We start from the raw sequence: 24609 nt of genomic DNA on the forward strand, positions 1-24609 counted from the left end.
TTCAAGAGTAAATACTTTTTTCAAATAATTTATTTGTTTTGCTTGATTATATACAAATGGAGTAAAACTTATTTCTCTGGTGGTACATGAAGTAGAGTCATACCATTTGTGTGATCATACATGTACATAGGGAAATGATGTTTGTCTCAATCTGTTATTTTTCCTTCCCCCACCCCGCTGACCCCTCCTTCCTCTATACAATCTATCCTTCCTCCATTCTTGCCTCCCTCCAACCCCCATTATGTATGGTCATCCACTTATCAGAGAGATCATTCAGCCTTTGGTTTTTTGGGATTGGCTTATTTCACTTAGCATGATATTCTCCAACTTCATCCATTTGCCTGCAAATGCCATAATTTTATTCTTCTTTATGGCTGAGTAATATTCCATTGTGTATATATACCACAGTTTCTTTATTCATTCTTCAATTGAAGGGCATCTAGGTTGGTTCCACAATCTAGCTATTGTGAATTGAGCTGCTATAAACATTATAAGGGATTGTTGGTAACTAGAACACTTCTGAAATTGGTGACTTCCCATTCTTAGTAACAAAGTGATATGAGGACTCTCGGGTCAGCATATTATATCAGCCAGGGTTCTTACTGATGACATGGAATCATTGGTAGCTAGTTAAAGTATAAGAGATTTATAATGTGCAGTTAGAAAGTCTAAAGAATCTTTGGAAAGGTGAGAGTCACAGAGTGGTAAACAGACAGGAATAATTTGCAGAAGCACATCTGCTAGGATAGGCATGATAGAGGAGGTACTGAGACCAGGACCATGGGGCCACTGGCAAACTCAAAGCTGCTACTTCTTCTCTGACCTCAGAACCACTCAGACACTGTTGTCAGAGCAGAACCCAGCCTCAGACAACCAGTTTCCAACTCACACACTTCACAGGTGCTCCTGGTTGGCAGGACCCAAGTCACATGTCTGTACCCAAAGGGCAGGGGATGGAGAAAGGTAGTTCTGGGGATTTTATAGACCCACAATTTGGAAACTAATGACATGTTCACGATGCACATGCTCCTGACTGTCACTATCACTGGGCATGGGATCTAATAGAAGGGTGTTATTTATCCCATTAAGAGATGTTTGTTCCTACTGTCAGTAGAGGGGACCCAGGTGGATGACCTTCACATAGAAAGAAAATCATAAATAAAGGACAGTGAGGAAGATAGAGAGTAGGGACATTAATGACACCAGAGACAATTATTCAAATATTTGACTTTTACCAAGTACCTGCCATCCTGGTTTATTGTGGTTAGTGTTGAAATAGAAACACAAATGAATCAAACAGGGACCCACATAGCATAACGTGTGACTTGATTGCAAGTCTAAAGTAGTTCGTCTGACTTGATTCTGATTTTATCTTTACTAATGGAAGATTTCCTACATTTAAAAAAATGCTTGCCTTACATTCATCATTGATGCTCATCATTTATAACACTGTTTTTTAGTTTATTAAGATGTAGCTATAATATTTTAATATACATGGTGAAGAGATTACAAGTAAGCATTTGTGTGTGTGTGTGTGTGTGTGTGTGTGTGGTGTGTGTGTGTGTGTGTGTAGTATGTGGGGATTGAATGCAGAGCCTTGTACATGCCAGGCAAGTGCTCTACCACTGAGCTACAGTCGCATCCCCTGAAAACCCACTTCCACTACTGCAGCATTATATTAACCCTCTGTATGACCTATAACCTATATTAACCCTCCTAAAGTTCTCGTTTCTCAACTCTTTATTTTTAACACTTGAAAGTTTGAGGACACATTCAAATGACAGCATAAGCTTTTTTTTTACAATTTTTGCAATGAAATGTCAATACCACTGGAAGTTTGTAGTTCCCATTAGGATTTACTCTTGGTGTTACATGGACTGGGAAAAATGTGTAATGGCACAGTCCCTTCTTATAGTACCATGTAGCACAGTTGCACTGAACTAAAAGTCTTCTGTGCCTCATCTCTTCATCTCTCCCTCCAACCAGTGACAACTGCTGGTCTTCTTACTTTCTCCAGTTTTTCCATTTCTACACTGTTGAGTAGTTGGAAACATAATATGTAGGCTTTTCAGACTGGTGCTCTCACTTGGTAATGTATATTTTAACTTTCATTTATTTCTTTTCATGACTCAGTAGCTCAATTTATTTTTGGTAATGAAAAAAATTCATTGTTCTGAATGTACCATTTTATTTACTCATTCACCTACTGAAAGGAATCCTAGTTTCTTGTAAGTTTTAGCAATCACGAAAGAGCTGTTATAAACACTTCTGTACATATGTGGGCATAATTTTTCGGCTCATTTGGGTAATCACCGTGGAGCCCAGTTGTTTGGTTTTATGATAGACATATGTTTAGCTTTATAAGAAACAAACTGTCTCCCAAACTCACAGACATATGTATCTATTCTGTGGTCTACTCTCTATTCTTTTATATTTCAACTGTCTTCATTATATAACTTTCTATTGTAGTCTTGAAGTTAGGTAGTGCTAGTGATCTAAATTTGTTTATTAATTCTAGAATTTTTCTGGTGAAATTTTTAAGATCTTTTGTTACGTATTCAGTCTTTGCCTTGCCATGTAAACTTTACAGTTTGTCAGTATCCTGAAATCACTTTACAAGAGTTTGATTACAGTTGCATTGGATAAAAAGATCGAACTGTGAAGACTGGACATTGTTGAGTGTTCTGTCCTTGAACGGAAACTTATCTTCATGAATGTAGTTCTTTGATTTATTCATCAGCACTTTGTAGTTTTTCTTGTCTAAATCTTGTAGCTATTTGTTCTGTGTACACATAAACATATTATTCTGCAGGGCTAAAATAAACAATATTGTTTTTAACTTTGAATTCCACTTGTTCATTTTTGGTATATATAAAAAGTGAGTGACTTTTGGACATTAAATATGCATCCTGCAGCTTTGTTGTAATCATTTTTTAGCTCCAGATTTTCGTAGATTTTTCTTAGGTTTTCTGCATAGTCATATCATCAGCAAAGACAGTTTTATTTCTTCCTATCAACATATCTTCATTTTTTCTTACCTCCACCCCCCATGGATCAGCATCTGCTTATCAGAGAAAACATCCGGCCTTTGGTTTGGGGGGATTAGCTTATTTCACTTTGCATGATATTCTCTAGTTCCATCCATTTACCTGCAAATGCCATAGTTTCATTCTTCTTTAAGGCTGAGTAATATTCCATTGTGTATATGTAGCACATTTTCTTTGTACATTCATTTGGTGAAGGGTATCTACACTGGTTCCATAGTTTAGCTATTGTGCATTGAGCTCCTATAAACATTGACGTGGCTGTGTCACTATAGTATGCTGATTTAAGTCCTTTGGGTATAAACCAAAAAGTGTTCTAGTGTCTAAGTCTTTGATGACACTTTGAATTGATTTTTGTGCAAGGTAAGAGTTAGAGGTTTAATTTCATTTTGTTACAAATGGATTTCCAGTTTTTACAGCACCATTTGTTGAATGGGCTAACTTTTCTCCCATGCATGTTTTTGGTGCTTTTGTCTAGTATGAGATAACTGTATTTATGTGGGTTTGTCTCTGTGAATTTTATTCTGTACCCATTAGTCTACATGTCTATTTTGGTGCCGATATCATACCATTTTTATTACTATTGCTCTGTAGTATAGTTTAAGTTTTTGTATTATGATGCCTCCTGCTTCACTCTTCTTGCAACGGATTGCTTTGGCTACTCTTGGTCTCTTATTTTTCCAAATAAATTTCATGGGTGCTTTTACAATTTCTATGAAGAATGTCATTGGGATTTTAATAAGAATTGCATTAAATCTGTACAGTTCTTTTGGTAGTATGGCCATTTTGACAATGTTAATTCTGCCTATCCAAGAGCATGGGCGATCTTTCCATCTTCTAAGATCTTGTTCAATTTCTTTCGTTAGTGTTCTATAGTTTTCATTGTAGAGGTCTTTCACCTCTTTCATTAGATTGATTCCCCAAGTATTTTTTTTTTAAGCTATTGTAAATGGGGTAGTTTTCCTCATTTTTCTTGCAGTGAATTTATCACTTAGGTATAGAAAAGTATTTGATTTATGGGTATTGATTTTATATCCTGCTACTTTGCTGAATTTGTTTATTAATTCTAGAATTTTTCTGGTGAAATTTTCAAGATCTTCTAAATATAGAATTGTGTCATTAACAAATAGTGATAGTTTTTCTTTTCCTATTTATATCCCTTTAATTTCTTTGGTTTGTCTAATTGCTCTGGCTAGAGTTTCAAGGACTATGTTGAATAGAAATGGTGGAAGAGGGCATCCCTGTCTTGTTCCAGTTTTAAAGGAAAACTTTCAATTTTATCCATTTAGAATGATGTTGGCCTTGGGCTTAGCATAGATAGCCTTTATGATGTTGAGGTATATTTCTACCATCCCTATTTTATCTAGTGTTTTGAGCATGAAGGGGTGTTGCATTGTGTAAAAATGCTTTTTCTGCCTCTTTGAGATAATCATATGATTCTTGTCTTTAAGTCTACTGATGTGATGCATTATGTTTTTTGATTTCCATGTGTTGAACTAACCTTGCATTCCAGGGATGAAACCCACTTGATTGTGGTGCACTATCTTTTTAATATGTTTTTGTATGCAATTTGCCAGAAGTTTATTGAGAATCTTTATATTTATGTTCATCAGGAATATTGGTCTGAAGATTTCTTTCCTTGATGTGTCTTCATCTGGTTTTGGTATCAGGGTGATACTAACCTCATAGAATGAGTTTAGAAGGGTTCCCTTCTTTTCTAATTCATGGAATGATTTCAGGAGTACGGGTGTTAATTCTTCTTTTAAGGTCTTGTAGGACTCAGTGAGAATCTATCTGTCCTGGGCTTTTCTTGGTTGGTAGGCTTTAGGCTTTTCTTGGTTGGTTGCTTTAAATTGATCTGTTGAAATTGTGTGTGTCCTCATGATCCAGTTTGGGTAGATCATATGTCTCTAGATATTTGTCAATGTTTTTGAGATTTTCTATTTTATTTGAGTATAAATTTTCAAAAACATTTCTAATTATCTTCTGTATTTCAGTAGTGTCCATGGTGATATCTCCTTTTTCAAAATGAAGTTTAGTAATTTGGGTTTTCTCTCTCTTTCTTTTTGTTAGTGTAGCTAAGGGTTTATTAATTTTATTAATTTTTGCAAAGAACCAGCTTTTCATCTTGTCAATTTTTTGAATTGTTTCTTTTGTTTCAATTTCACTGATTTCAGCTCTTATTTTTAATTGTTTCCTGTCTTCCACTGCTTTTGGTATTGTTTTGTTCTTCTTTTTTTAGGGCTTTGAGATGTAATGTTAGGTCATTTATTGGTTGACTTTTTATCCTTTTAATGTATGAGTTCAATGCAATGAACTTCCCAGTTAGCACTGCCTTCATAGTGTCCCAGAGATTTTGATATGTTGTATCAGTGTTCTCATTTACCTCTAAGTATTTTTAAATTTTTTCCCTGATTTTTTCTGTTATTCATTTGTCATTCAGTAGCATGCTATTTAGTCTCCAGGTGTTGGAGTAGATTCTATGTTTTATTTTATCTTTGATTTCTAGTTTCACTCCATTATGATCTGATAGAATGCAGGGTAGTACTTCTATTTTTTTGTATTTGCTAAGAGTTGCTTTGTGGCATAACATGTGGTCTATTTTAGAGAAAGATCCATGTACTGCTGAGAAGAAAGTGTATTCACTCAATGAAAGATGAAATATTCTATACATGTCTGTTAAGTTGAAATCATTGATTGTGTTACTTAGTTCTATAGTTTCTTTGTTTAGTTTTTGTTTGGAAGATCTATCCAGTGGTGAGAGGGATATGTTAAAGTCAACCAGTATTATTGTTTTGTGGTCTATCTGATTTTTGAAATTGACAAGGGTTTCTTTGGTGTACCTAGATGCCCCATTGTTATGTCTTGTTGATGTATGATTCCCTCAAGTAGTATGGAATGTCCTTTCTTATCTCTTCTAACTTTGGTTGGAAGTCCACCTTGTGTGATGTGCAGATGGAAACTCCTGCTTGTTTACACAGTCCATGTGAGTGATGTGTTATTTCCCAACCTTTCAGTCTGTGGATGTCTTTTCCTAGGAGGTGAGTCTGTTAAAGACAGCATATTGTTGGGTCTTTTCTTTTAATCTAATCTGCCAGTCTATGTCTATTGATTGATAAGTTTAGGCCATTTACATTCAATGCTATTATTAAGATATGGTTTTTATTCCTGGTCCTTTTGGTTTATTTTTGGTTTTTAACTTGACTTAGTTTCTCCTTTGATTGATTTTTCCTTTAGTGTAGTCCTTCCCTTTGCTGGTTTTCATTGTTTTGTTTTTTTCATTTCCTCTTCATGGAATATTTTGCTCAGCTTTTCTTAAGTGCAGGCTTTCTAGTTGTGAATTCTTTTAAGTTTTATTTATCATGGAAGGTTTTTATTTCATCTTCAAAGTTGAAGCTTAATATTGCTGGATATAAAATTCTCAGTTGGCATCCATTTTCTTTCAGTGCTTGATCTATGTTATTCCAGGACCACCTGGCCTGGAGGGTCTGGATTGAGAAATCAGCAGATTCAAATTGGTTTTCCACTGTATGTAATTTGATTTTTTTTCTCTCACAATCTTTAAAATTCTATCCATATTCTGTATGTTAGTCATTCTCATTATAATGTGCCTTGGTGTGTGTCTGCTGTAATTGTGTACATTTGGGGTGCTGTAAGCCTCTTGTAGTTGATTTTCCATTTCATTCTTTACATTTGGGAAATTTTCTGACATTATGACTTTGAAAAGATTGTGCATTCCTTTGGTTTGTATCTCCATGCCTTCATCTATTTCAATAAATCTTAAATTTGCTCTTTCCATGTTATCCCATATTTCTCGGAAGTTCTGTTCATGGTTTCTTACCATATTCCCTGTGGTATTGACTTTATTTTCAGGAGTATATATATATATTTTTTATTTTTTTTTATATAGCTTTTAATTTTTTACAGACTGCATTTTGATTCATTGTACACAAATGGGGTACATCATTTCGTTTCTATGATTGTACACAATGTAGATTCATACCATTTGTGTAATCATACATGTACATAGGGTAATGGTGTCTGTCTCATTCCACACTTTTCCATATGCCCCTCCCTCTCATTTCCTTCTACGTAATATAAAGTTCCCTCATTCTTCTCTCACTCCCCACCTCCCCACCCCCATTACATATCATTCTCCACTTATCAGGGAAAACATTCAGCCTTTGGTTTTGTTGGCTTGGCTTATTTCACTTAACATGATATTCTCCAATTCCTTCCATTTATTTGCAAATGCCATAATATTATTCTTCTTTATGGCTGAATAATATTCCATTGTGTATATATACCAGAGTTTCTTTATCCATTCACCTGTTGAAGGGCATCTAGGTTGCTTCCACAATCTAGCTATTGTGAACTGAGCTGCTATAAACATTGATGTGGCTGTGTTACTGTAGTTTGCTGATTTTAGGTCCTTTGGGTATAAACCGAGGAGTGGGATAACTGGGTCAAAAGGTGGGTCCATTCCAAGTTTTCTGAGGATTCTCCATACTGCTTTCCAGAGTGGCTGCACCAATTTGCAACTCCACCAGCAATGTAAAAGTGTGCCTTTTTCCCACACCCATGCCAACATCTCTTATTGTTTGTGTTCTTGATAATAACCATTCTAATTGGAGTAAGATGAAATCTTAGAGTTGTTTTAATTTGCATTTTTCTAATTACTAGAGATATTGAACACTTTTTCATATATTTATTAATTGCCTGTGTGTCTTATTCTGTAAAGTGTCTGTCCAGTTCCTTGGCCCATTTATTGATTGGGTTCTTTGTATTTTTGGTACCAAGTTTTGTAAGTTCTTTATAAATTTTGGAGATAAGTGCTGTATCTTAAGTGCATGTGGAAAAGACTTTCTCCCACTCTGTACTCTCTCTCTTCACGATGTTGATTGTATCCTTTTCTGAGAAAAAGCTTTTTTAGTTTGAGTCCATCCCATTTGTTGATTCTTGTTTTGATTTCTTGTGCTTTGGGAGTCTTGTTGAGGAAGTCTGGTTCTAAGCCAACATGATAAAAATTTGGGCCTACTTTGTCTTCTATTGGGTGCAGGGTCTCCGGTCTAATTCCTATGTTTTGATCCATTTTGAGTTGAGTTTTGTGCAGGGTGAGAGATAGAGGTTTAATTTCATTTTACTGCATATGGATTTCCAGTTTTGCCAGCACCATTTGTTGAACAGGCTATCTTTTCTCCATTGTATGTTTTTAGCTCCTTTGTCTAGTATGAGGTGACTATATTTATGTGTTTTTTTTTCTCTGTGTCTTCTATTCTGCACCATTGGTCTATCTGTCTATTTTGGTGGATGTCTTTGATATTTTCTATTTTGTTGGAGTATAGATTTTCAAAGTAGCTTCTAATTATGTTATGTATTTCAATGGTGTCTGTGGTGATCTTTCCTTTTTCATCATGAATTCTAGTATTTTGAGTTTTCTCTCTCCTCTTTGTTAGTGTGACTAGGGGTCTATCAATTTTGTTTAGTTTATCAGAGAACCAACTTTTTGTTTTGTCAATTTCTTGAATTGTTTCTCTTGTTTCAATTTCATTGATTTCAGCTCTGATTTTCATTATTTCCTGTCTTCTACTATTTTTGGTGTTGATCTGGTCTTCTTTTTCTAGGGTTTTGAGATGTAATGTTAGGTCATTTAGTTGTTGACTTTTTATTTTTTTAACATATGAGCTCAATACAATGTACTTTCCTATTAGTACTGCATTCTGAGTGTCCCAGAGATTTTGATATGTTGTGTCATTGTTCTCATTTACCACTAAGAATTTTTTTATTTCTTCCCTGATGTCTTCTGTTATCATTGCATCATTCAATAGTATATTATTTAGTCTCCAGGTATAAGAGTAGTTTTTGTTTGTTATTTTATTGTTCATTTCTAATTGCATTCCATTATGGTCTGATAGGATACAAGTTAGGATCTCTATTTTTTGTATTTACTAATGGCTTTTTTGTGGCATAGCATATAGTCTATTTTGGAGAAGGATCCATGAGCTGCTGAGAAGAAAGTATATTCGCTCGATGATGGATGAAATACTCTGTAAATGTCCATTAAGTATATATCATTGGTGTATTATTTAGTTCTGTAGTTTCTTTGTTCAGTTCTTGTTTGGAGGATCTATCCAGTGGTGAGAGTTGTGTGTTAAAATCCCCACTATTAATGTGTTTTGGTCTATTTGATTCTTAAATTTGAGAAGGGTTTGTTTGATATACATAGATGCTCCATTGTTTGGGGCATAAATATTTAAAATTGTTATATCTTGCTGTTTTATGCTTCCCTTAAGCAGTATGAAATGTCCTTCTTTATCCCTTCTGACTAAATTAGATTTGAAGTCCACTTTATCTGATATGAGGATGGAGACTCCTACTTTTTTACTGGGTCCATATTCATGGTATGTTTTTCCCCATCCTTTCACCTTTAGTCTGTGGATGTCTTTTTCTATAAGCTGAGTCTCTTGAAGGCAGCATATTGTTGGGTCTTTCTTTTTAATCCAATCTGCCAGTCTATGTCTTTTGACTATTGAATTTAGGCCATTGACATTCAGGGTTATTATTGAGATATGATTTATATTCCTGGTGGACATCTGGTGGAAGGCAATGGTTAGGTGAAAGGCAGGTAATGGGCAGTCAGGGGACAGACTAAGGAGGAAATGGTGGATGATAGGCAGCAGTCAGCTTGTGATATGGGCTCAAAAGTTTAGTGATATGCTGGCAGACAGCAGGAGATTGCGGCAGGCAAATGGGGGGTAAACAGCAGGAGTTGGAGGGCAGTGCTGCCTCACAGAGAAACAGTATTTCCTTTGGTTGAATCCCAAGTCATGGAAAGACAACGAATGCCATCTTGGATCTCCCCTTAAATGATTTTTTCTATATCTGTAGATATAAGTATGTATTTTATCTTATGTATCCTTCAGACTGATGAATTACATTAATTGGCAGCTGGATATTGAACCAGCCTTGCATACCTGGGATGAATCTCAATTGGTCATGGTGTGTTACTCTTTTTATACACTTTTATTTGACTTGCTAATAATTTTTGAGAATTTTTATAACTCCAGCAACTGAAAGTCCTTAATCTCAGAAATGTAAATTCTTTAATAAGATAAATAATGCCTTTATGTTGGTTCTTGTCTGTGTCTTCAACTTCACTTTGTTCTGTCTTTTTCCTACCTTACTCCCTTTCAGGTAGTGACCTTTCAGCGTTTTGAACTTGCCTAGCCCTTTACAATGTTGGACCTTCCCACATGTAAAAGTACTTCCCATAGAAGCTACTAATGTCTCATCCTTTGAATTTCAGTTTAAATATCACCTTTAAAAGGGGCCTTTTATAATTTTACCTGGTTCACAGAGTATCTCACTTCTATTTTTCCTCACAATAACCTGTTGGCTTTCTTATTAATAGTGATCACAGATTACAATTACTTTTATAGATATTCCCATTTTTATTTTGTGACTTAATTACAAGATATAATGCCAATGCAGATAAGACTATGTTCCAATGTTTTCTGTTTTATTAACTATTGTGTCTCCACTTAATAGCACAGAGCTTTTAACAAATTAGATTTTATTAATCTAATTAGATATTAGATATTAAATATTTTTAAAATATTTATTAGATATTAAATATTTTTAAAATAGTGAACAAAAACAGATATTTAAGTAATTGATAAAACTAAAAAATTTTTTTAAATGTATCTAATCTGACACTAACAGGTAGCAAAAAATTGAGTGAGATGAAAAATAATTTTTCCCTGGCAAAGCAGGGAAATAATTGATAAATCCATCCTCAGTGGAGCAAATTAACAGGGTTGATATTTTAAACTTGACTGCCAATTGTCCCATAATGTTTCTGAAAATAATTTTCCTGGATGTATCACCTCGACCTTAGTTATGTGATCAATCTAATGATATCTTTATATATAGGTGTTCTTTTGAAAATTTGTGGAAAATCCCAGTGAAAGCAATTAAGTACAAACCAGTCTTGGACACACTCCAGTTGCATTAATCCATGATTAATGTGCTTTCATGGTATAAAATTTTCAGTAATCTTTGCCCCTGTTAAGTAGAAGATGCTGTCCTCTCAGTAGCTGATACAATTATTTCAGAAGATGTTTTCGTTATGCTTAAAGCATGATCTGAAAATGGCACAAGAATGTCCTCTTCAATTCTCAAATAAGTATCTGGTCATACCAACACAAAAGAGAAGATGGGATAAATGGCTAAATGGTAGTTATTTCTAGCAATCTTGTAAAAGTTACTAGAACTTAGAAAACTTTCCATGTTAAAAAAGACTAGTTGTTGTCTTCTTAGGGCTACATACAATTTGTTTGCATTTTTGATAAATTATTCTAATAAGGAAAGTTTTAATTTTTGATTGCACCATGGAATTCTTTTGAAATAGGTTTACAATGTAAGTAATGGTTTCTGCAATATGTATAAATCTGGAGAAAATGAACAGACATAGCTGTATGACTTCAAATATATTCTCAAGGAATATGCAGGATTTTTTTTTTTTCTAGATGGGACGGGGATTTCCCTCTATTTATGAGTAAGGCAAGAAAGTTCTTCAAACTGTAAATAATCTTTCAAAGATAAGACTTTACAATTGGTAGCAGAAAACAGACTTTGCGATTATGAGATTTTTTTACTTGTGTTTGTAAGAATTAAATGTTAAAAAATCTGTAGGCAGAAAGTGGCTCATCAAGTTGTACATGAGAGTTGTCATGAATATATTTTAAAAATTGAAAACTTAAGTCAGTGACCATGTTACAACCTCAATAGTTATGTTTCCATCTGGAAAAGTAGAAGACTCATGGTGAGAAGCTGATTTCTCAGTCAGCAACCAAGATTTCTATCCTCTGATGACATGACCCCTGGAGTAGACCCTGAGCCTTGATGAGCTAGTGGACACTCTCTGATGGCCTGAAGTCCCCCTCATTCAATCTTCATGACACAGGTGAGTGCCCCTAAAATGCTTGTTGTTTGAATGAGTACATAAAACATTGAACATACTACAAAATTTGCACAATATTTACCATTATTTTAGAGATCGTGATATCTGCCTCTGCTCTCTGAAGTTAGCATCTACCAAAGAATCAATGGAACTAAGGAGATGGAAAATCCTTTTGGATATTTGAAGAGAAGAAAAAGACTTGAGCAGATAACCATGGAGACTTGCAAGAGATGAATTCGGGCAGTGACCTGGATTACAGTCATCTGTGGTTTGTAAGTCGAGGTAGGGAGAATAGACTTTGTTGAGCATGCGGAAGGAATCTCCAGTAGGGGTTTTGAGCAAAGGAGTGATATGATCTTAATAATATTTAAACAGATAATTTGGGATACCTCAGGAAAGTAATTTGTTGAAGGCTAAAATGAAACTAGATAGACCTCACAGGGGTCTACTGCAGTAGACAGTGGATAAAATGAGAATGACCAGATTTGTAAATTATTAATAAAGATTCAAGAGAACTTATTAAATATATAATTAAGTGACATGAAAGGACTAAAAGAGTGAAGAACACTATGAGAACTTGATCTGAGAAAGAAAAGGGAAGAAAGTACCATTTTATTAGAGAAAAACTAAGAAGGAATAGATTTATCATAAAAAAATTAAAAATTACTTGTACATACTAAAGGGGTATCTAATTGAAGATGTCCACTCATTAGTCTCAGATACTATTTGGAAAATTATGAGACAGATCATGTTGAAAATAGACAATTTCAACAATTATTCATTTCTAGGTTAAGAGAAGGAGGGTAATCCAAATAAAGACACTCACAGGAGGGTTAAATGACTTGGCAGGATATCTGAGACTATGAGAGTAGAGGTCACACAGTGTGTCACATGAAACATTTATGTCTTATTTTGCACACACACACAGTAAGTGAGTGAATGAATAAAGATCAAGATTGAGATAGTTCTATTTTTTCATTGTTTTGTAGGTAAACTGTTTTTAATTTCCAAAGTCATCACCAATAAAATAATACATGGAACAGAGGAATAATGTAACTTACTTTGTCCTTTTGGGCCTCACACAGAATCAAAAGTTGCAGAAAGTACTTTTTGTTATGTTCTTGCTCATCTACATCCTAACCATGGTGGGAAATCTGCTCATTGTTATGACCATAACCTTCAGTAAGACCCTGGGCTCACCAATGTACTTCTTTCTTGCTAGCTTATCATTTATGGATGCCATTTATTCATCAGTTTTCTCTCCCAAGTTGATTTCTGATTTGTTCTTTGGGGAAAATACCATATCCTTCAAGCTTTGCATGACTCAGCTCTTTACAGAACACTTTTTTGGTGGATCAGAGGCCTTTCTTCTGTTGGCAATGGCTTATGACCGCTATGTGGCCATCTGTAAGCCTTTGCATTATCTGGTTATCATGAGGCCATGGGTGTGTGTTGTGCTGCTGGTAGTGTCCTGGGTTGGAGGCTTTCTGCACTCTGTAATTCAACTAAGCACCATTTATGGGCTCCCATTCTGTGGCCCCAATGTCATTGATCATTTCCTGTGTGACATGTACCCCTTATTGCAACTCGTCTGTATTGACACCTATGTCATTGGCCTCCTGGTGATGGCCAATGGGGGACTCATCTGCACAACTGTGTTTCTGCTCTTACTCGTGTCTTATGTGGTCGTCTTGTACTCGCTGAAGAACCTGAGTCAGGAAGGGAGGCGGAAAGCTCTCTCCACCTGTGGCTCCCACATCACGGTGGTTGTCTTCTTCTTTGTTCCCTGTATTTTCATATATGTAAGACCAGCTAAGACTTTCCCCATTGATAAACCTTTGAGTGTGTTTTTCACAGTCATAACCCCCATGCTGAACCCCATCATCTACACTCTGAGAAACTCAGAGATGACAAATGCTATGAAGAAACTCTGGGGAGGAAAAGTCAAATAAGTGAGTTGCACCTGGAAAGCCTAATGCACATAGAACAGGGAGTATTTATATAGCATTACACTGATTTTTCCTCAACTTCTACACTTATTTTATTTCTTATTTTGTAATCCTCCTATTTTTAGATTCTCTCAAAGTGATTCTTTTTATTTTACTATTTAATGCTATATTATTTTAATTTAAGTTGCATTACACATAGGATTTTCTGTGTACAAGTTTCAATTTTTAAAATATAAAAGGATAAGTGTAATAGATACTTATAAATGTTAAAAATGGAACCCAGGGGCCAGGGAGGTAGTTCAGTGGTAGAATGCTTGCCCAGCATTCATGGGGCCCCAGGTTCCATCCCCAGCAACACAAAAACAAACCAAAAACATAGTTCCCGTGCAAATGATACAATGGTGGAATAAATCATCTTCCCATCTCTCAAGAGGTGTCCCAGTGCAACTCTGAGCTGCAGCCACTGAAATGTTCTTCTGAGATTCTTTAGATGAGACTCTTAGCTCACACAGATGTGTTGACATATAAGCACAAGTGGTTTCATTTCAATGCATGAAAGTTTGCATCCCCCTCAGCCTCTTGACCATCTTCCAATATAGTCCCCATAGATCTACCTCATTTCAGTTTTCCTTTTAATGTATAATAACCCTTATAAAAATGTTATAAAATTAGTGTCCAGTCCTGTTCAAGTTGCTCCCAACCTTTTCAACACCAAATAATTCTGCAATAAAGTAATTTTTATGTCTAAGTTTGGGTTCTTTATGGTCAATAGTGCTCTATATTTCTTTCACAGATATCTAATATGATTCTTTAACGTTTAGTTCTTTGGAGTCTGTCTTTTATGTTAGTTCTGTAAATGAGACCTTGTCTTCTATTATATTTTCCAAGTATTGATGGTTGGAATATAAGACAATTACATTTTGTTTTGTTTTGTTCATTTGGAAGTAAGAATAGTACTCACAGTGCATAGTTAGTTCACCCTATTTAGATACTCACAGTGCATAGTTAGTTCACCCTATTTAGACTATAGTTCTGTATCTTTTGACAAGTGCATCAGCTGTATAAACCACAGTCAGTAGGCCTAGTGTTTGAGCACCCTAAAATATTACCCTGTGCAAATTTTAGTCACCTGTTCTCCTCCTTGAAGGTCCTGCAAAAGTCAACCCCAGCTCAATTCACAGTAGCCAAGCTATGGAACCAACCTAGGTGCCCTTCAACATATGAAAGAATAAAGCAAATGTGAAATGCACACACACACAAAATCTCTCTCTCTCTCTCTCTCTCTCTCTCTCTCTCTCTCTCTCTCTCTCTCACACACACACACACACACACACACACACACACTGGAATATTACTCAGTCACAAAGAATGAAATGATGGCATTTACCAGTAAATGGATGGATCTGAAGAATATTGTGCTGAATGAAATGAGCCAGTTCCAAAAACAAAGACCAAATGTTCTCTCTGATATGTGGATACTAACTCACAACAAGGGAGGGTAGGGAGGGGAATGAATTGAAGTTCATTGTGTTAGATAAAAGGGAATGAAGAGAAGGGAGGGTGAGGGGAATAGGAAGGACAGTAGAATTAATCAGATATAACTTTCCAATCCTTGTATTTGAATATACAGCCATGGTGACTCCACATCATGTACAACCACAAAAATAGGATAAGTTATACTCCAGGTATGTACAATATGTCAAAATACACTCTACTGTCATGTATATCTAAAAAGAACAAGTATAAAAAGATAAGTGATTTCTGATATCTGATGTACAGCATGCTAGCTGTAGTTAACAATACTGCATTGTACAATTGAGATTTAAGAGAATAGTGTTCTTACCACAAAAAAAATTGAAGCTTAACTGTGCGAGATGATGAGGTGAGGTAATCGTAGTGGTCATTTCATAATGTGTGTGTGTGTATATATATATGTGTGTGTATATATATATATATATATATCATCATGTTATACACCCAAAACATGTATGATTCCTATTTATCAATTTTGGGGGACTGAATTAGAACAAAGTATATTCTATGCTTTTATAATTGTGTCAAAATGGAATCTGCTGTCATACATAATTGAAAAGAACCAATAAAAGATTAAAATATTTTTTAAAAAATCTATAGAATTGAAAAAGTTTTTAAAAAACACACAACACTAATGCAACTTACTAAAATATGGTTTCTACTGAACTTAAAGTACCATTTTTTTTTGCAATTATTTTAAACTTTGAGGTCTAATCCAGTAGAGGTTTACAGTTAAATTATTTTGTTTACACTTTATGTTGTTCATTTCTCTTTGTAGTTTTATCAACTTTCATAAAGAAAGGTAAACTTGGTGATTTGTTTTCAATCTTAAAAAATGTTTCTTTTTCTCTTTCTAGTTTTCCTGGTACATATTTAGCTGATTTTCATTATCTTCAGCTTCTCTCTCTTTCTAATTCTAACATTGCTAAAAAATCTCCTGTTGAAGCTTGGCTGCCAAATCCAGTATAATATGAAACAATGATAACAAAAGCTCAAATTTATCTCTTACTTTGTATTTATCAAGTTTTTAAATATATCAGGAATGGTATAATTTTTCAAAATATATTGTTATCAGTTATTTAGATGATTACACAATTTAACATTTATAGATATTGATGAGATAAATTATATAATAGAATACTGTGCATTCTATGCATTGGTTAATCTCTGCATTTGTTGAATAAATTTTGCTAGACCAATAGGTTATATTGTTTTCTTGTATTGTTGGAATCTGTTGGTACTTTTCAAAGGATTTCTTTGTTGATTTTTAAAAGTTAAAATAGTTTATTTTTGTATATGTGCAATATTATTTGAAATTTTATATCAATGTTATGCATAGAGCCTTATGCAATCATCCTTTTAAAAATGTACCACTAACAGTCATTCTTCTGTCACACTTAATGTTTACCTTCACACTTCGTTAACACTTTTGACTAGCTAGTATGCTATGTATTTTACTCTTAAAACTGTATTTCCTGTTTTCTCTTTAAAATATAAGCTTATTGCTAAATCCTCAGCACCTGACAGTGCTGGACAGAGTAAATTATAGAATTAATGCCTTATAGAAAAATTATTTTTACTGTTAAAATAATTTATTTTATTGCTGTTTAAGTAGCATTAGAATGATATTTTCACTGAAGGTTAGTGAGTAATAACCATGCCCAGTATCTACAAAAAAACTCACCATTTTCAGGACTTGATTTAGGTATGTTATGTGTGTTTCATAATTTAAACCTCCCAATGATGCACTGAGGTAGGTACTATATTATTAACCCTTTTTTGCAGCTGTACAGAGGTTCATGGAGGTTAAGAACCCTGCAAAAGTTCATGAGTGTGTGTGCCAAAAACTGAATCCCAGAAGTCTTGCCTGTGCTCAGATATGATAGATACTATTACCTGGTGATGATGACCAAGCCTTCAGACATATTTAAATAAGTTGAACAAATAGTATTCATTGATTCTTTTATTCTTTTTGCTGTGTTTGTAGTTCTATATTTTGTAGTTTTGTTAAAACATTTTAACATATTTTCAGATTCAGCAGTTGCAAGAATTCCTGTATACTCTTCACACAGTTTACCTAAATAGTCACATTTTTTCCTACATTTGGTTTTTGCTTTTTTCTCTCTCTTTCTGTGTATTTGTTCATATGAATATATCACATCGTTATGGATACATGCAAATACCATTTTCTTGTCTATCATTCTCTGTCATATATTGTATGAATTTATTTATATTTTTCTGCAATATAAGAGTAAGTTAAAGGTAACTTGTAAGCATAACTCTTTAGCCCTAAAATTTCAAAGCATTTCCAAAATGCATTTTATTGTATTACCATACATAACAGTGATCAAAATCAAAAAATTAATATTGAAAAAATACTATTATGTAATCTACACAGTTCATCCTTTCTCTAATTTTCCCAATAATGTCCTCTTTTGTTTCAAAAGTGAATTCAAGTTCACACATTTCATTTTACTGTCATAAGTACAGCATGGATTGCTTTAATATGAAATTATTCTTAAATCTTTCTCTGTGTTTTCTGACATTGCCATTTCTGTAAAGTGCAAGTTAGTTATCTTGCAGAATGTCCAGTGTACTCCTATTTAGGTTTGTCTACCATTTCTTATATTTTAAGTCCGTTTATGCCTTTGGCCAGGAGTATCTTGCAAGGGATCCTGACTTCTCAGCTATCTCAGGAGTCACTTGCTGCTTGCAGTGTTGCTTTTGATAATTTGGTTTTGATGGTTCTGTTTCCTTCATGGTTTTTTTCTTACCTTCCACAACATTTTTGAGGGGTACTTTTTGACATATGTTATCACTAGTAATCTGTCTTCCTCTTTGCTCTTTCTGATTTAAGGGACCCCTGTGAATACTCAACTGTTTTGGGCTGCTCTTTCAAAAGACTTGGTTTGATACAAAGAAAGATATCACTGCCTGATTCACATAGAAGTCATAATATGGCTAAGTTTGGCAAAAAGAAGCAAATTTATTGAGGCCGAGTGGTAACGGAGCTAATGGAGGTTAAATATGTCTCTCCAATTGGTTGGTAGTGACAACTTATAGGAAGGGAGATGGGAGGAGCGGCCTGGTGGTTGGGTGGAGAGAAGGGGAAGAAATAAGGTTGGTCTGAGTAGGCCTAGATGACCATCTTGCCTCTTCAAAGGTCATGTGTTTCTTTTCTGGATAAGGGACGTTATTGGGTTCTCTGTGGGGATTTTGAGCTGGTGAGGAAAACGGCCATCATGTGGTCAAGCAGGATTCTTTTGCACCTGTCCACCTTGAAAAGCCATTTCAAGATGAGGCTGAGTGAAGTCCGGAGGCACTGCCTGAAAAATCATGCATGGACACTTCGTTGTTCAGGGAATTTACGTCCAGGTGGGTCCAGACTGCAGCAGGTTTCAGTTTCTTCTCCACTTGGTGACAAACAACAACAAACAAGCAAACAAACAAAATCTCTTGTTGCTCTTAAATGGGTTCCAAGAGGACAAGGAGAGAGGAGTGAACTCATGTCCCCATGCTTATAATCCAAAAGTCTGAACAATGAATTTTTAAGGTATTGGAGGCTACCCACATTCAAACAGTCCAGATTTTATTTGATACCTACACTTTTAAAAAATTATTTTAGTTGTAGATGGACACAATACCTTTTATTTATTTATTTATTTTTATGTGGTGCTGAGGCTCAAAACCAGGGTCTCACACATGCCAGGCAAGCACTTCACCACTGAGCTACACCCCCAGCCCCTGGTACCTACTTTTAACTGGTACTTGCCCCCAAAAGTTTCAAATGGTCCCCTCTGACAGGAAGCAGCAGCACATGCAGCCTCTCTGTGGTGAGAAGGTTGAGGGTGCTGAAGTGCACAATAGAAATGGGGTTAGATCTAGAAATGTCCCCCCAGAAGGTCACATTTTGATAGCATGACCCCAAACACAGGAAGGTTCAGAGGAGAGACTTGAAGGCACTGATGGGATCTTGGAATTTCATCAGTGAATTAATCCATTTGGTGGATTAATAACCTGAATGGACTCTAGGTGGTAACTGTAGGCAAGTGGGGCATTGCTGGAGGAAGTAGGTCACTGGGGGCCTGTCCTTGAGGATTATCTCTTGTCCCTGGCTTTTTGAACATGCACATTTTCTCTCTGTCTCTTCTTCTCTTTCTCTCCTTCCCACTGTATGGGAAAGCATTCTTCTCCATGCCCTTCCACCATAATGTTCGGCCTCATTTAGGCCCAGAGCAATGGAATCAGCAGACCATGGACTGAACCTCTAAGACTATGAACCCAGAAGAAACTTTTCCTCCCCTAAGTTGCTCTTATCAGGTATTTTGGTCACAGTGGAGAAAAGCTGACTAATACACTGGCCAGTTGGAAGAGGCTGGAGACTTGAGGACCTTCATGATGACATTTTATTTTCTCACCTCAATTGGGAGGCACCAATGAACATCAGAATTCTATTTGTGTCTCATTTGTATTGACATAAAAACTCACATCAGGAGTAAGAACATTCTGCTTTAAAATGACTCTTGAGAAAGAAAGATTGATTTTTGCATTTCACTATTATGTAGGACACTGATTTGGGGTTTAATATTTATATTTCTACATTAAGAAAAATCAACCTATTCTTCTAACATATTTTTCATAAAGCGATATAGAATTAACTAACATGCTTAGAGCCATATTGATGAACATATGATACTTTCTTTAGACCTATTTAATGAAGTATAAATATATTTTCTAATATTTATTCATCATTGTTCTTGGAATATTAATTTTGGTCAAGATAGGTAAACACAGAGCAGATTTACCCTTCTGGATAGAATAAGTAAATACACCACACACAAAAAGAAACAATGGCTTTCCACATGGTAGACATCAGAAAGCAATTAGGAATGACCATTGAGAGATGGAGGCAAGGAAGTTGAGCCTTAGCAGAGTCCCAGCTTGTTACCTTTAAAGGGTTTCTATGCTGTTCACATAGTGTGTTCCAGGAGATCCTGGAACACTCCTGAGTAGAGGAGACGTGTGTGAGTCTGATGAGACCAAGACTTCTCAAGCATGGAGGGGAGAACACTGGAAAGTAAGGGCCAGAGGGAGAGGACAGGGAAAATCTAGTGAGAGGAGGAAGGCCCTACAGAAACGCAGAGGGTGCATGCATTTGAGGAAACCACCCTGAGGCTGCAAGAAATCTACTCATCTGGATTAGAGAGAGGCATGCCTGGCACCTGCACAGGGCTGGGAATAGTTCCTATTCGCATCACTCTGACTGGAAATGCCTTAGATCCCAGGGCAGGACTTCAGGCTGAGAACTTAGGATAATTTTGCCTCAGTAGTAGAACATAATTAAAAAAATTTTTTTTTTTTCTTTTTAGAATTGGTGGAAATCCTAACTGTAATCTATATGCCATTTCTGTTTGAACTTTGTGTTTCTTTCATTATTTTTTGCATTAGAATAGTGATCTACTCATAATCTCTTTTTGTCCTTAATTTTTATTCAAATAACTAGACATTGTGGATCCTTAGAGTCTGAACCTGGAATGTCCCCCAAGTGCCCATGTGTTCAGTTTTGGTCCTCAGATTGGTGTTATTGGAAGGTAGTTGAAACTTTTAAAGGTAAGGTCAATGGCGGGTTTTAAGTCTTTGGGGAGCATGCTCTGGAAGAGAGCTGTGGGACAGCAGTTTCTTCCTTTCTCTCTTTTTCTTGTCCCAGAAATAAGGTGAAGAGGTTGCTCCACCACACACACCTTACCATGAGGTGCTGCCTCACCACCAGCCCAGAGCAAAGGAGCCTATAGTCATGGGCTGAAACCTTTGAACCTGTGAGCCAAAATATACCTTTTCTCTTATTAAGTTGATTTATTTCAGATATTTGCTACGGTAATGGAAAACAGACTAACACATGTAATAACTCTAATATTTTGTTCTAATGGAGGAAATTACTTTCATTTTTATTATGTTCTCCTACCTACTATTGTTTAGGTTAATTTTGTGATTATTTTTCTAACATTTTTAATTAAAAGATTTTTTTAACCCATTCTTTTTTTTTTCCCAAAATCATTTACTTAAGACCTTAAATTTGCCTCTGAGCACGAACTTTAGTATTCCACTGTTTCAGATAGTTGGTGTTTTCATTTGAATTATTTTGTGTATTCTACTATTTGATTTTGACTTCTTCTTTCACCAGAGAGTTTTTAAGATAGGATTCTGGGTAGCAGCAATTTTAAAATTCCAATTGTTTTCTACGGGTTTTCTCATTAATTTATGGATTTATTTTAAAAAGCAGAGTCAGGCTGGTTTAATATTCTCATTTAAAAACACCTAAAATGTGTTTTTCACACATCCATGTATCAGGCACGACAAAAGCAGTGTATACACATTTTGCTATATTATCAAAACCTCTTGAATTACATATCATTCCCTACATTTCAGAGTAAAGTGGCACTTAAATACATTTATGATAACTTTCTCAAAGTTCTAAAAGCATAAGTAAGAAGGCTAACACTAATAACCTCCCTCCACCTGATGCATAATCCTATCTAAAGTCTATAATAGGCTGTTTTCAAAATGGTACGATTATTCCATTTCACCTTATTTTGATCTTCCTGTTCCTCATCTCCAAATAAGCTCCAAATGTAGGTTCCTAGCTTATCTTCACATAGGTTTCTACTTCCTTATCTTGCATACCTATCAGGTTTGGGTTTTTTTTGTTTTTTGTTTTTTTTGTTTGTTTGTTTGTTTTTTCATAGTGGATTTTATTTTTAGAGAAGTTTTAGGTTCACGAAAATTTGAGCAGAAAAAATAGAGTTCTTAAATAACCTCTGACCTGCCCATAGCCTCCCTCACTGTCTTAGTCTGTTTCCTGCTGCAATCCCAAAAAAACTGAGAGTAATGAATTTATAAAGAAGAGAGATGAATTTGCTCATGGTTCTGAAAACTGGGAAGCCCAAGAGCATGTCACTGATTTTTAGAATAAAAGCTCACAGCTTCTCACTATTATGAATGATGTCACTTGTAGGGTGTTTGTACATCTGCTCAAGTTTAGGAAATTTTCTTCTATTCCTAATTCACTGAGAATTTTTATAATGAAGGGTATTGAATATTTTAAATGCTTTTTCTGCTATATAATCATGTGATTTTACTTCTTTATCCTTTAGTCTGATGGATTACATTAATTGACCTTTGAATATTGAATCAGCCTTTCATACCTGGGACAATCTCAGTGGGTCAAGGTGTATAATTGTTTTCATACACTGTGAATTCAATTAGCTGAGAGTTGGTTGAGAATCTTTGCTGGACCACAGTCCTCCTTATTCTCATTTGAAAAGAACTTTAAGTGAAATCCGAATTCCGTATTCCCTGTAATGTCCTGCAGGGTTTGGCCATGTCCATATCTTCAACTTCACCTTGTTCTTTCCTTTCCCATTCTATTTCCCCTCAGATACAATGACCTTTCCTGAACTTGCTCAGCTCTATTCAACATTGGATCTTCCCACACATAACAGTAATTCCCACAGGAGCAACTGACTTCTCATCCTTTGGACTTCAGCTTAAGCATCACCTTTTAAAAGGGCTTCATCTAATCATTTCATTCACAAAGTGTCTCACTCCTATTTTCCTTGACAATACCCTGTTAGTTGTCTGATTAACTCTGATCACAGATAATAATTACATTTTTAGGTATTCCCATTATTATCTTGTGACTCTAGAAAGCCAGTACAGGTAGGATTATATTCAGATTTTTTCCTTCTATCTTATTAACTATCCTATCTCCAACTAATTGCATAGAATCTGGAACAAAATTAACATCTTTTAATTTAAAAAGAATAAATGCATAAATAATTAGCTAATACAACTATATAATTCTATAAACATGGGTCCACTAGCACACTAATAGAAAAATGTTGAATATTAGAAAATTGAAAAAAATTCTCTTCCAAATGAGGAAAAGAAGTGACAAGTTCATTTTTATTTGTACTAACTAATTGGACTTATGTTTATTCCTGATTTGTATTTGTCCCATGTTTCTATAACTATTTTTTTCTCATTACATCTTTTTTACTCTAACTTTATATCCAATCTGCTGTTATCATTGTATATAGATGTTATTTAAAATTTTATTTGGAAAAATCCAGTGAAATTAATTAAACAAGAATGATTCTTGGACACATTCCTGTTGCAGAACTTCATGATTAATGTGGTGTCATAAAATAAAAATCTTCAGTGATCTTTGCCTATCAGGTTAAAGATGCTGTCTTTTTAGCAACTGATAAATTATTTCAAAAGATGCTTTATTAGGGTTAAAACAAGGTATACAAATGTCAAAGGTATGAACTCTCCAAAATCAAGTACAAGACCATACCATCACAAGAGGAGACAGGCTTCCCAACTGAATGGTAGTTATTATTTTTATTCAAGTTACCAGGAAAGAACTTAGAAAACTTTTCTAATTAAAAAGACTAGCTCCTATCTTTCTATGTCAACATAGTTTGAATTTTTGATAAAATATACTAATATGGAAAATTGTAGTTTTTCTGTCTGCACCATGAAATTCCTTTGAAATTAATCTACAATGAGTGTAATGATTTTCTGCAATATTTACAAGACATTGTATAAAATGTATAGGCATAATTGTATGATTTCAAATATATCCTGAAGAAACTACAGCCTTTAGCCTTCCATGTACATCCTGGTTGGTAGAGGGAATTCTAGCTATTGATGAGTATACCTAAACGTCTGAAGGTAAGACTTCACACTTGGTAGCAGAAACCACAATTGGAATTATGTGAACTTTTTATTAAACAGGAAATTATATCACTTAAGTTTGTAAAATTAAAGCGTTGGTACAAGAAAGTGGATAGTCAGGCTGTAATTGGTACTTGTCCTGAATGTATGCAAAAATTTTTAAAAATTAAGTCAGAGATCAAATTATATCCTCAAGAATTATGCATCCATCTGGAAAAGTAAAAGACTCATAGTTAAAAGGTGATTCCTCAGTCAGACTAAGATTTCTGTCCTCAAAAATATGACCCCTGGTGTAGACACTGAGTCTTAATGAATTAACCGACACTCTGTGGCTGGAAGTTCACCTTATTTGATCAGCATGACACAAGGTAGGTACTGTTCA

The 24609-nt window shown here is 35.0% G+C and overlaps 1 protein-coding gene across 1 annotated transcript; it reads left to right on the top strand.

The window, feature by feature from the left end:
• Positions 1-13028: 13028 nt before the first annotated feature.
• LOC124959019 (olfactory receptor 4A47-like) lies at positions 13029-13958 on the top strand. The gene has a single exon (XM_047517671.1). The coding sequence runs from the start codon at positions 13041-13043 to the stop codon at positions 13956-13958; it is 918 nt and encodes a 305-aa protein (XP_047373627.1). The 5' UTR covers positions 13029-13040.
• Positions 13959-24609: the final 10651 nt, after the last annotated feature.

Source organism: Sciurus carolinensis, chromosome 11 (assembly GCF_902686445.1).
Source record: "Sciurus carolinensis chromosome 11, mSciCar1.2, whole genome shotgun sequence".
Taxonomy (NCBI): domain Eukaryota; kingdom Metazoa; phylum Chordata; class Mammalia; order Rodentia; family Sciuridae; genus Sciurus; species Sciurus carolinensis.